This window comes from Bubalus kerabau, chromosome 12, assembly GCF_029407905.1.
Source record: "Bubalus kerabau isolate K-KA32 ecotype Philippines breed swamp buffalo chromosome 12, PCC_UOA_SB_1v2, whole genome shotgun sequence".
NCBI classification, from domain to species: domain Eukaryota; kingdom Metazoa; phylum Chordata; class Mammalia; order Artiodactyla; family Bovidae; genus Bubalus; species Bubalus kerabau.
Genome location: NC_073635.1, coordinates 76425128 through 76438656, shown reverse-complemented (window position 1 = coordinate 76438656; position 13529 = coordinate 76425128). Strand labels below are relative to the sequence as shown.

Sequence of the window (13529 nt, the reverse complement as noted above, 5' to 3'; positions counted from 1 at the left end):
TCTTATAATAATAAAAGATCAGGTTAGGCCTTTGTTTGCCTAGTAAAACAGGGGAATCAAACCATTTAAACACTAGCCAGACCTACCACCCAAATAGATTCTCCCTATTCTCCCTTTCCTGCCTGTTTCTATATTGTCCAAGTTTAATATTACTGTGAAACATTTGGCGCTTATGGCAAAGAACTCACCTGTCATTGCAGGAGACTCATAAGAAACATGGGTTCAATCCTTGGGTCGGAAAGATCCCTTGGAGGTGAAATGGAAATCCACTCAGTATTCTTGCCTGGAGAATCCCATTGACAGAGGAACCTGATGGGCTATTGTCTATAGGGTTGCAAAGAGTCTGACACAACTGAAGTGACTTAACACACACACACATAATATGTTACTGTAAAACACTGGTGCTAATTGGTTTCTTTCTGCTGATTAACAGGTTTTGGATTCAGGGAGACAGAAAGAATATACACGGCCATATGATTTGCTGCAAAATACAGATAGCCTGTTTTACAAGATGGTGCAAAAACTGGGCAAGGCAGAGGCCTCTGCCCTCACTGAAAGGGCAAAACAGGTGAGCCTGCTGCAGGGTGTTGTAATTACAGTTTGTCTCCAGGTTCAGTCTTCAGAATATCCACCTGGGATCTCTGTGCTCTTTTCAATCCTAAACCTCCAAAGACTAAGCTTCATGACTGGGTCTTAACAACATGTGGCAGTTGAAAGCAGGTCTGCTGAGAATCTGCAGCAGTGGTGGGGGTGGGGTTTGGGATGAGTGTGTGCTTCTATGCATGCACACCTGTGCCTAACAGACAGATTTCGAATAGGAATCACCACACATTTGGACCCTAGGTTCAGATTCCCTTAGACCACAGAACACTTTCATTTTGCAGACCCTTTATGTTTCATTCTGATTGGTTCTCAGCACATTTGTGATGCAAGTGCTGTCCAGGAACATCCATGAAATTTGAGAGTTTATGGAAAAAAATTCTGGAATATTTTGAGGCTAGGAAGATTTACCAGGAAAAGGTATAAGTTGCTTCTGTTTCTAACCTGTAAAGAAAACTCCTACATGTTACTGTCATTTAATCCCTAATTCTTTGTCATTTGGAATTTTATTCAGTTACCCCCTCCCTGCCTATGCTCCCTGTAACTTCCAGAAGAAGGTATATTGCCACCAGGATAAATCAGGAATTCACAATACCTTAACACTGTACTCTGAATGGTGCTTGAAGATGAGATGGGTGAGAGCACTAAGCACTGTACATGGTGTGAGGAAGGCCCTCGATGAGTGACATTCAGTCACGTGGTGTCTTTCTAACAAATGTGAGGTGATAGTGTCTTAGACAGATGTGACAACTGAGGTCTAGTTTAAAGGACTTAGCCATTGTCATGAAGCCGCCTGTAATTCATTCTGGAGCAAGGTGGGGTTGACATTGATGGGAAGATGGAGTGAGGGAAGATGTGGTGTTCTTGCTGTTTGAGATGCATGGTTTTGGGTGGGATGAGGCTTCAGACTGTATGTGGTAAGGCTTCCCCATTGAAAATTTATCTCTGGGTATTAAATTATGGATGCATTTTACCTTCTTCATATTTTTTTGCATTTCCCAAATTTTTACTTGTAATTAGAATAAAATTACTTGTGTAATATTTAAAATATCTGTTAAAGAAAACATGCCCCAGTATCTAACGGTTTTTCTGTAGGAAAAATGCATCTAAAATGTGGCCTAAATTCCCTCTGTCACTGTTTCATCTCAATCCTGCTTAGAAATGAGGAAATGCACAGCAGTGCCTTCCACTGTTCATAGGGCAGGAAGGAGATAGTTGTTTGTAAGTACTGTACTGTATGCAAATGTTGAGAAGCTGAACATGGAGCTCTGTATTTTTTGTGCCTAAAATTCACAGAGTACTTTCATCTACAGTGTCTCCGAGTCAGAGTTTCCCTCCTGAGACCTGATAATCATTAGTGATTTCCCATATAACCAAGTCACAAAGCAGCAAGTACTCTTAAAACCCTTTTGTTCTTTTGAACTTAGGCATTACACATCAAAGAGAGGTGTGATGACACTTATGTGTCAAAGTGTTCATTTAAAAAACTATATTATCCTTATGTATGATCAAGTCACTGAGTAATGAGAAATTGATCTCAGAATTTTAGATATGCCCAGATAAGATAATAGGGTTCAACATCCTCATTTTATAGGTGAGGAAACTAAGTCCTCAGAAGGAATGTGGTCCCATGTGTATAATTGGTGTTAAGCTAGTTTGCAGCAGACACAGAATTAGAAACCTGTTCTTTAAGTATATGTTTTAAATCAAGTGTCACATAAGATACATACAGAAGCAGACATAGGTCATAGAATTAGAAATCTTGTGATTCCTGGTCTAGTAATCCTGACCCTACTCTAACAATATTAATGGTAAGTTATATATGTATAGTTTTTTATAATTTATTTTACACAGTTCTTGCATGTATGATTTCACATAATCCTCATGACTGCCCTTTTTTATTGCAAGTCATGGATAAAGAGATTGGTCCAGGGCTTACCCAAGGTCACAGAGCTGGTCCAGGGAGCACAGAGGGGGAATCGCTGGGGAGGCTGAGTACAGACCTAGGTTCTGTGTTCTGTGCCGAGTCTGAGAACACTGCTCCTTTCACATGGTACCCAAGGTGGAGGTGGTCACTCAAGTTCACAGGGTGACCGAACCTCACTCTTAGGTTTCAGTCCTGCCACTGGCTCAGGTCACCTCTACAGAAAGAAATGCAGTTCTTGATTCTAATCCCATTTTGACATTACTTCTGCATACTTTACATCCTCTTAGGAGGATAAGCTGTCAGATTTTCAGTTTTTTGAATTTGCAAGCATCAGATATAAATGCCTTGTTCTGAGCTGTAACAGTGGGTTGATTAGCCTAAGTCACAAGGGTTTCACTCTAACAGAACAGAATTCATTCCTCTGAAGGGAAAACTCAACATCTGGGAGAAGGTGCTTCCATATCACATTTTCTTGAACAAATAGTTCAGGTGAACTGATCACTGTCTAGTTGACCCTGATCCATGAAATAGTAGAAAAAATACCTTTTAGATTCATAAAGCTGAAGGGGGCATTAGTCTGCTAGGGCTGCCATACAAAGACCACAGAGCAGGCAACTCAAACAACAGAAACTTATTTCCTTACAGCCCTGCAGCTGGAAGTCTGAGGTCAAGACGTCGGTAGGGTTGGTTTCTTCTGGGGTCTCTCTCCTTGGCTTGGAGACGCCGTCTTCTCTCTGTGTCTCACATGGAGTTCCCTCTGTTTGCCTGTGTCCTGATCTCCTCTTCTTATAAGAACTCCAGTCTGTTAGATTAGGACCCATCTGTATGACTTCATTTTAACTTTATTGCCTCTTTAAAGATACTGTCTCCAAACAGTCACATTCTGAGGTACGGTGGTGTTTAGGACTTCAACATGTAAAATTGGAGGGGACACAGTTCAGCTCAAAGAATGAATGCCTGTCATCTACTCTGTTCTGTGATGAAGCAGGTCAGGTTGAGGTTTTTTGAAATTTCTTTGTTCCCAGTGTGCAAAAGAGATGTCATTTTGTCTATTCATGAAATCACCTAATAGAGCCCAGAAGTTATAAAATCCTCATATCCGAGCTCTGGGAGCCTGAACCTATTTGAATAGATGGAAGAGGCACTTAGCATCCACGTGGCCTTGTGTCCTCCAAGATCTCTAAGCCTCAGGTCCTCAGCTGTGTGTGGAGCAGGGATTACAGTCCTGCCGGCCTCTTCACACTTATTACAGGGATCAGATGAGAGAGCAGATGCTTAAGGGTGTTGAAATATAAAATGTTTTACAGTACAAAAGTCGGATCATTTTTTAAAAGGGTGTAGACAGAAGACTTGCCTTCCAAAATACACCCATAGTTTAAGTAGTTTTAGAGATTCTAAATCAGGGGTCCCCAACTCCTGGGCTAGACTGTTATGGTCCGTGGGCTGTTAGGGACTGGGCCACACGGCAGGAGGTGAGTGTTGTGCAAAGGAGCAAACTTCAGCTGCTGCCCCCATTGCTCACTTTACACCTGAATCTCCTCTTTCTCGCCCTGTCTGTGGAAAAAGTGTCTTCCAGAAACTGGGTCCCTGGTGCCAAAAAGGTTGGGGACCACTGCTCTAAACAATTAAAATGTATTTATGATAATATATTTTAAAACACATGGCTTATCTAATGCTACAAAATTTAAAAACTTTTTAAAAATACTTTTTTAAAATTTGTGAACTAAAGAAAAATCACTCACCACTCCTGTCATCACACAGCTCCCCGCCAAGGTGGAGCCCCAGCACCACTGTTGACTGTTCTGTTGAGATGTTCTGTGTATCAGGAAGAAAATTCCTGTTTCTAAGCACAAATGATAGCTATTCTTTCTTTTTTCACTCAATGTTGTATCTCAGATTATATCAATGCATATGGTTATCTCATTCTTTTTAATGACTACATGTGTGTGTGTGTTAGTCGCTCAGTCGTGTCTGACTTTTTGTGACCCCATGGACTGTAGCCCACCAGGCTCCTTTGTCCATGGGATTGTCCAGGCAAGAATATAGTATTATGCTTTCTCCATTTTTACTCCTTATTTTCAATGCTTGTCAATCAGAGTTTATAAAATACAGGGAATACAACCTGATACTAACATCCAAATTTGTTGTGCTCATTTTATGTGTGAAAATGAGAAACCCTTGGGCAGAGAGTATTAATAGATGTCCCAGCCTCTTTGTCACCTTGTTATTAATTTCTCTCCAGGCTTTGAGTTAGTAAAATGATTTTCCTTATCAATTTACTCGTGATAAAGCTATCTGTGAATCAGAATGATCAGAACTCCAGCCCCAATGAAGGTTTTAATGGGGCTACTTCCTCCATTGAATAAATACACCCCTGGTTTTTCCTATTGTGCCTCTAGTAGGGATATTATTTGCTTCATGTGAAGCAGTGGACCTAAGAATGTGTTGCCTTAGGAGAAGGAGTTTAAAACTCATAAATATGTGTTTTTTTGTCTTTTTCCCCCCCTCAGGTGCACTCTGAAAGGAAATAACCAGATATCACTCACAATGACCATGTGGTTATGAATATTATGAATGACAAGTGGACAACCCTCAGCCTTCACAATTTTTGAGTTGACTCTGTGATTCTACCATGAGTTTGTGTCTATTCCAAAGGCATTTTTCCAATAGGTTTCTGCACTGCATAAATTATATTATACTTTTTTTTACACCAGAAACAGATATTTACATATTACAAATATTAATCTACAATTTTTTCTCCAACTTCACTCAGTGAGTTCAAACTCTTGGAAAAGGATTTGTTATGTTTATTTATATATAATACTATTTTCTTTTTTATCTAAATCAGAGGTGCGGGCCACCAATAAGAGCTGGTTTTGTGTCTTGAGAGATTCTGGAGCCAAACTCATTTTCTAAGATTTGAGACAAAGTTCTCACAGATTTTTTTTTTTTTTTACTGTTCCCAGAATTACATATTACTTTCTAATTATATTAGGGATTCTTGAAGACTGTGTGATGATGCCGTTTTGTATCACCACTTCCTTTAACAGAACTACTATCCATTTTCCACTCAAAGACCTCTGGTTAAAATACTACAGAGAAAAGTAATAGGAAAAACATACAGTAATGTAGTTTAAGTAACATTATAGGAGAGAGAGGTGTCACCCTCCAAAAATATATGGTTAAAATACAGAAGGACAATATTGTACGTTCCTCCCCTGCATTGCAGGCAGATTCTTTACCATTGAACCATTGGGGAAGTCCTCTAAAAGAGAAGGAAGAGAAAATATTCTTTATCAAAGTAGGAACCCTTCCAGGGGATTTGCTAATGAAGGACAGACATGTTCTAGACTGTCTTCTAGATAGAGGATTTTATTTTTTACATTAAAAAAATTGTTGTAAAATATATATAACATAAAATTTACCATACAACCATTTTTAATCACACAATTCGGTGGTATTAATCACACTCACAGTGCTGTGCAGCCATCACTGTCTGGGTAACTTTCGGTAATTATGTGCATCCTCTTCAGTGTGTTATTTCTGCAGAGTCATTTTGGTAAGTTTCACTTTTCTAGAAGTGGATCTGTTTCCTGGGAGTTTTGAGCTTGATTGGCATAAATTTATTCACAATATCTTACATGTTTAATCTCTGAAGCATCTCTGTGTTCTTTTGGCTTTTTAATTTTCTTTGAACCTTCTCTTTTTTATGAGTAATCTTATATAACTTTTTCCTATTTTCAAAGAATCAACTTTTTGCTGGATTGATGCTCTGTTTTTCTTTCTAATTCGTCATATTATTCTTTCTTTCAACTTTTCCCTTTTGAAATTTTTTTCTCTAAATTCTTAAATTGTAAACAGATTAATAACAGCATTATTTTTCTAACCTAAGTATGTAAAACTGACATTTTTTCTGAGATCCACTTTAGCTACAGCCTACAAGTTTTGATACTTACACCAATCAATAGCCAAAGTATTATGTATTTTCTAATTCCTAATTTAATTCATTAACTATATCTTTTACCCATGAGTTATTTATAAGTATAATGTTCTCTAAATTTCAAATGCTAATGGATATTTTTCTATTAGATTGAACATGTGGAACTGCTAACATTCAGCCTTTTGTATAAAATGGCACTTTCATGTGTTTCAACAGAATAGTTTTCTTTTGCTATTAATATATAACTTAATTTCATTTTGGCCAGACATTAGGCTATGGATTTTAAACCAAAGTAATGATATTCACACAAAAAGTCCTTGTTTCCACCATTTTGTATTCTATTTGGGGGGTTTTAAATGTTATAAGTACATGTGTAACCAGTAATTTTCAAATAAAAGTCCTCCCTAAGTACTGGGATGTTTTCTGATACATGTTGCAGGTTGGTCCTCTGGAATGTAGACTCAGATTGAGTTTAGTGCTGGGATGTTTATCAGGGTTGCCCTTGGGGTCAACACTGTGGAATCAGGAGGGAAGAAACAGGATAGGGCAGAAGGAAAGATCAAGCTGGATCACTGGCTGGACGACCTGAGCTGACTCCTTGGAGCATCTGGAGTGAAGATGGCCCTTCAGGGTTGTCCTGACACATCCAATGGTCAGGTCATCTCCACCTGGAAGGGTCACTGCATGCAGCCTGGTGGTTTAAGTTTGCCCACTGGCAGCACCCCCAGCAGCTGGGCAACGGATCCTTGAAGGGAGGTCTGAACAGCACGTCTTCATGTCCTGCCACATCCTGTGTCACAGCTCTAAGGTAGGAGATGAAGATGTACTGTGGGGGAAACTGTTGATGACTGATGTGTAAGTCAAAATGATGACTTAGTGATTCTCCTCAATACCCTCTGCTTTAAAAAATAGAGGAGAAGGTCCATGAAGAGGAGAAATCTCATTCTCCAGGGTCAGCCCAGTTGTCACCTCTTCTAGGAAGTCACCTTAAGACCAGTCATCATCCTAGGTAACTCGTCTTTCTGTAGGACCCTGAGCGCCTCTCATTTGTTAAACTGAATGGTACTTGGCTAGCGTCCTATTGTCACAGTGTGGTGATTCTTAAACAAGGGGCATGTTCTTCCCATTTTACACAGGTTATGTAAACTATATAGCCTGCCCTGACTATGAGTATTCCTGTGGTTTGTTTTCTCACTAAACCAAGTGAGAAAAAGACCTGGAACTGTGCCCTATTCACTTTTTAATTGCATCTTTCAGCACAGTATCTGTTACATAGGGAGCACTCAGTAAATGTTTTCTGAATGAGGAAATGATGACTGAGAACAAACCTTCATTTTCAACTTTATAATTTTGTAATTCTAAGAAGTAGCCTGGGATAACAGAAAGCCCTGGTTTTGTAGTCAGTCACACTGATCTGCCTGTCAGGTCTTTCTCTGCTCTCACCAGCAGTGTGGGTGTCCGAAGAATGTACTGTCCAGAGTGGGACACTTGAGAGTGAAAGGAAAGCAGTAACCAGCCAGAGTGCCAGGAAGATAAACTGGCACCATCCTTGACAAAATGGACTATGGACACCCTTCAGCCATGTAGCTTTAGTCTAAAAACAATTCTGTGCGTGTATTTATATAGATTCTATTCTTGAATCAGCAGCATGGTCCTAGTGTTGAAGAGGGTACCTAGAGACACAACAGGTTTTTTTAAATTAAGGTTTCATGTGTACATTATTAATTTTAATTTTAAAACAGAATATGGGTTAACTGAGTTTTTGTTTTTTAAGCCTAATGTTCTAAGGAAATGTTTTTTTTTCAAAGACTAAACCAGCAGTGTGTGTTGAAAACTGGGAGAAATACATATTTATTTGAATTTAGACCTAGAAAATAACATTACTAGAAGGAATAACATGCCCCAGCCCTATGAGACCTTCGTCTATACACCAGAACCATGTGACCTGCCGTGATCAAATTGGGATTGTGTGATATTTTTAAGAACAAGGTTAAGACTTAGCACACTAAGAATGTTCTACATGGAGTTTACATTGGAGGGTTCTGACTAACTTCACTCTTTCACTCAGCAACAATGCTCACAATTATCCACCTAATAGGTGGAGGCTTTGTGTATTCCAAACCAGTGTTTGATCCAATAGTTAATCACATTTAATTCTGGAGGACATTATGTGAAAAACATTTTTTAAATTACATTTTGCAGACTACCTAGACAAAAAAAATGAGCCTCTGAGATGGAGTTTATATCACATTAGAACTTTTGTAAGTAAATAACAATAAACAGTAGATTGAGGATTTTTAAACCCTACATTTTGCAACAATAAAATTTTTATTTATTTATTAACTTTACAATATTGTATTGGTTTTGTCATATATCAACATGAATCCACCACAGGTATACACGTGTTCCCCATCCTGAACCCTCCTCCCTCCTCCCTCCCCATTCCATCCCTCTGGGTCGTCACAGTGCACCAGCCCCAAGCATCCAGTATCGTGCATTGAGCCTGGACTGGCAACTCGTTTCATATATGATATTATACATGTTTCAAATCCATGAGTTTATACTTATTCCAATAAGACATAAAATAGATAGGAGTAAGGGAAAGATTCTTTTTTATGGTAGAAAGGCAACTCATAAATGTAGACAGATTGATAGAAAAGTACCACATAGGAGACATTGTCATAAATAATTCAGACAAAATTCATCATTGACTGAACATATGTTGAATGTTTGGGGGTTGGAAGAGACACAGCATTTTCATGGACTCAAAATATCTTCTCAGATTAATTCTTTAGGGAAGAATTATATTTTTAAAATGGAAAAATCAGACAAACACCAGGCTAACAAAGTAACTAGAGTAAATATTAATAGTGAACCTACTGACACCCTTGGCTTTTTTTTCTTGTTTCTTTAAAAATGTATAGAAGTATGGTTGACTTATACTGTTGTGTTAATTTCTGCTGTACAGCAGTGATTCAGTTATACATATACCTACATTCTTTCTCATGTAGGTTTAATAAGCAGGGTGACAATATACAGCCTTGTCATACTCCTTTACCACTTTTGACCCAGGCAGTTGTTCCATGTCCAGTTCAAACTGTTGCTTCTTAACCTGCATACAGGTTTCTCGGGAGACAGGTAAGGTGGTCTGGTACTCCCATCTCTTTAAGTTTTCCAGTTTGTTGTGATCTACACAGTCAAAGGCTTTAGTGTAGTCAACGAAGCAGAAATAGATATTTTTCTGAGCAGAAACCATAAGGCCCACAAATCCTGGAAATGGGCTTCCTGGTCCTTTACAGGAAAACTCTGCCCACCCTGCTCTGGGGTTCTGCTGTTCTAAGTGCATTCTGTGGACCAGCAGCATTGGCTGGCCTGTGAAGCTGGCCTGTGAGGCTGACAAGAACACAAAATCTTGTCTCTATCCCAGACCTACTGACTCAGAATCTCTACAACCCAGGTGAGTCCTGCTCACAATACAGGTTGAGAAGCGCCCGTTTAGAGCCCCTGCTCAGGTCATCCTGCGTTTGCACCCTCCCCCAGGTGCAGGCAGCCAGAGAGGACCAGGGGGTGTGGCCACCTGGAGTCCCGCCCACTCCAGGCCGTGCTCTGAATACCTGGACCCTAGAATCCCTGTTCCCAGCGCCAGTGCAGGCCTCCCTCCCGGGGCCCATCTTCCAGCCGACAGGTGGTCAAGATTCAGCTGTTTATTGGGCAGAAGAGGGTGGCCTGAGCTTGGACTTGAAGGCTGGAGGTGCTCTTGCTTGAGCAGAAGATTCCTCAGGGCACAGAAAAGGTCAGAGCCAGAGGTGGGAAGAACAGGGGTAGGGCTGGGGGCTGGGTCGGCCCCTCCCTCTGCTGTACTGCCTTCTGGCTCCAAACTCCGGGGTCCAGGAATCCCAGCCTGCCAGGTGGTTATGAGGGTGTACTTTACAGTGTGTTAGCTTGATTTATAACTTTTAAATGTTTAAACATATAGGCTGGACTTCATTATACTCTTGACCCAGGGCCCACAGATGTGAGTGGCAGGTCTGTTAAATGCTTCTCAGAATGTTCTCAGAGGAACCCCTGCAACCCAATCCACTGGGATGTTGGATCAGTCCTTTGGGGCTGGAGCCTAGGACTCTGCATTCTGACCCCTTCCCTGGTGACTCTGATCCACAGCAGAGCTACAGGAGCACTTGTAATGGAGAGGCGCGGGGCATGGAGTGGAGCTGCCCTGAGTAGCGGGAAGTGTCAGAATAGAGGGAGGTCCCAGGTCAGAGGAAGGTGCTGACCACAAGCTCACACCTTCCTGCTTCTCTCCAGATTCTCCTCACAACCTGGCCTGACCCCACCCCCGGGAGTTGGCTGCAGGGAGAAGCTGCTAGAAGGGGGCAAGGGTGTCCTCCTGCCGATCGTGGTGCTCTCCGGGGCTGCCCTGCAGAAGGAAGGACCTGCTGCTGCTGCTGCTGCTGCTGCTAAGTCACTTCAGTCGTGTCCGACTCTGTGCGACCCCATAGACGGCCTCCTACCAGGCTCCTCTGTCCCTGGGATTCTCCAGGCAAGAACACTGGAGTGGGTTGCCATTTCCTTCTCCAATGCATGAAAGTGAAAAGTGAAAGTGAAGTCGCTCAGTCGTGTCCGACTCCCAGCGACCCCATGGACTGCAGCCTACCAGGCTCCTCTGTCCATGGGATTCTCCAGGCAAGAGTACTGGAGTGGGGTGCTATTGCCTTCTCCGGAAGGACCTGAGTCAGGGGCAATAGGAGCAAAGGGGCTGCAGGTGCCTGGAAGGACCACACGGACCCGGTACCCAGGGAGTCAGGCTGAAGCCACTGAGCAAGTCTTTGGGCAGGGAGACCTCCTGGTCCCGCGGGACACAGGTGGAGTGGGTCAGACTGTGCGGTTCCACCGGGGCTCAGAGGCCGCATCTGTCAGTTAGGAGTCTTATGACCTCTAGCAAGGTCCTTAATCTCTGTAAGATGGGGGTCCTAACATCCTAGTACCCTCTGAGCTTGTGTCAAAATTAAACATGATGGTCTTTCATTCAGGCCCACAATGCTGGTAGGATGAGCAAGTGTTGTGGTTTTTGCTAGGAAGCTCTGTAGCCACAGAGGAGCCCAGAAGCAGCATGGAAACAGTGTAAGAAAGCCCATTTGGGCACAGCCCTCAAGGCCAACCCTTTTGGATGCACTTCTCATGCCAAGAGAATTGTGCTTGAAAAAATAGGGATTGAAGCCAAACATCCAAATTCTGCCATCAGGAAATGTGTCAGGGTTCAGTTCACCAAGAATGGCAAAAAATCACAGGCTTTTGTACCCAGTGATGGTTGCTTGAATTTTATCGAGGAAAATGATGAAGTTCTGGTTGCTGGATTTGGTTCCAAAGGTCATGCTGTTGGTGACATTCCTGGAGTCTGCTTTAAGGTTGTCAAAGTAGCCAGTGTCTTTTTTGGTCTTCTACAAAGGCAAGAAGGAAAGACCAAGATCATAAATTTTGATGATGAGAGAATGATATAATAAATTTTCATATACCAATAAAAAATTAAGCATGATATGATAGTTAAGTAAAAGCACATGCTTGTCACACAGAGCAAAACAAGGGGCAGCTGCTGTTTATTGGGACACTTATTACATTACACCTCTGCACTTCTTGATGTTCGATATTATAGGCACTTATCACTGCCTGTGTTCAATCATGTCCGACTCTTTGTGCCCCTATGACGGTAGCCCATCAGGCTCCTCTGTTCATGAGATTTTCCAGGCAAGATTACAATACTGGAGAGGGTTGCTGTTTCCTCCCTCAGGGCTTCTTCCCGACCCAGGTATCGATCTTGAGGCTCCTGTGTCTCCTGCATTGGCAGGCAGATTCTTTATCACTGAGCCTGGGAATTACCTGTCACTGACTTTAAGATCAGGTCCCTCGAGCCCCTAGGGGGCGCTAGTGGTAAGGAATCCACCTGCCAGTGCAGGAGACCCAAGAGAAACAGGTTCAATCCCTGGGTGGGGAAGATCCCCTGGAGGAGGAAATGGCAACCCACTCCAGTATTCCTGCCTGGGAAATCCCATCCTCTGTCCATGGGGTTCCAAAGAGTCGTCATGACTGAGCACACACACACAAACTTCAGATCCCAGGCACAGGAAGGTTCCAGTCACAGCCGTGTGCCACAGCCGTGTGCCACACCCGTGCTTGGCCAGTCGCCTGGAGCTCCCTAAACTTCCCTGCACAGGAGCAACTCCTGAAGTTACTGCTGAGCTGCTCATCCTGTATAGTTCTCAGGATTTCCCTCCCAGCAAGCCACACCTTGGGAATCCTGCTCATAGGTTTGTGATGAACTAAGATGGGGCTTGTATGAAATCTCCTGAGACAACTGTATCATACTGAAAATCACCACCAGGGCGCAGGAGAATCCAGGCATTCAGGTGAGAAGTGTGGAAAGGCTGTGCAATGAGGGGCCAGAAGGCCTCAGTGTGGGCAAAAGGGGTCACAGGCCCCCACCCCAACTACACCCTGTACACAGAAACATACATTCCTGCTCCTGCAGAATCACTCTGTTTACTCTGCTTCCTCGTCAAAGGCCAGTGGTTTATAAACTTAGCTACACATTTGAATCACCAGGGGAGCTCTGTAAATCCCAGTGCTGAAGCCTCATCTCAGTTAAATCAGAATCTCACAGGAGGGGACGCAGGAATCAACACTTTTTAAAACCTCACAGGTGATTGATTCTACCCTGCAGCCAAGTGACAACCACTATTGGAAGCAGATCTCATTTCTTCCCAAATGGCAGCTGCTTTCTTTGCCAGAAAGTGTGAAAAAGTGTAAGCCGTTCAGTTGTGTCTGACTCTTTGCGACTTCATGAACTATAGCCCACAAGAATTCCATGGAATTCTCCAAGCAAGAATACTGGAGTGGGTAGCCATTCCCATCTCCAGGGAATCTTCCCAACCTAGGGATCAAATTTACCCTCTGAGCCACCAGGAAAAACAGACGGTTTGATTTCTTCCTATTTTGTTACCGATTCTCCCAAGCCAGACTCCCCTGACAGGAGGTGGGGCTCCTTCTGCTAGAGGGGTGTGCGTGTGT

At 42.4% G+C, this 13529-nt stretch overlaps 1 protein-coding gene and 1 pseudogene across 2 annotated transcripts in view; both read left to right on the top strand.

Moving 5' to 3' along the window:
• LOC129624676 (ATP-binding cassette sub-family C member 4-like) overlaps positions 1 to 6878 on the top strand; it is a 169568-nt gene extending 162690 nt beyond the window's left edge. For both annotated transcript variants that reach the window (XM_055542844.1, XM_055542845.1), the window contains 2 exons: positions 434 to 568; positions 5038 to 6878. In XM_055542844.1, the coding sequence (XP_055398819.1) occupies positions 434 to 568; positions 5038 to 5058 (156 nt within the window). In that variant the 3' untranslated portion in view covers positions 5059 to 6878. The remainder of the gene's footprint in view (positions 1 to 433; positions 569 to 5037) is intronic.
• A 364-nt stretch (positions 6879 to 7242) lies between these two features.
• LOC129624253 (40S ribosomal protein S23-like) lies at positions 7243 to 11939 on the top strand (annotated as a pseudogene).
• The last annotated feature ends 1590 nt before the right edge of the window (positions 11940 to 13529 follow it).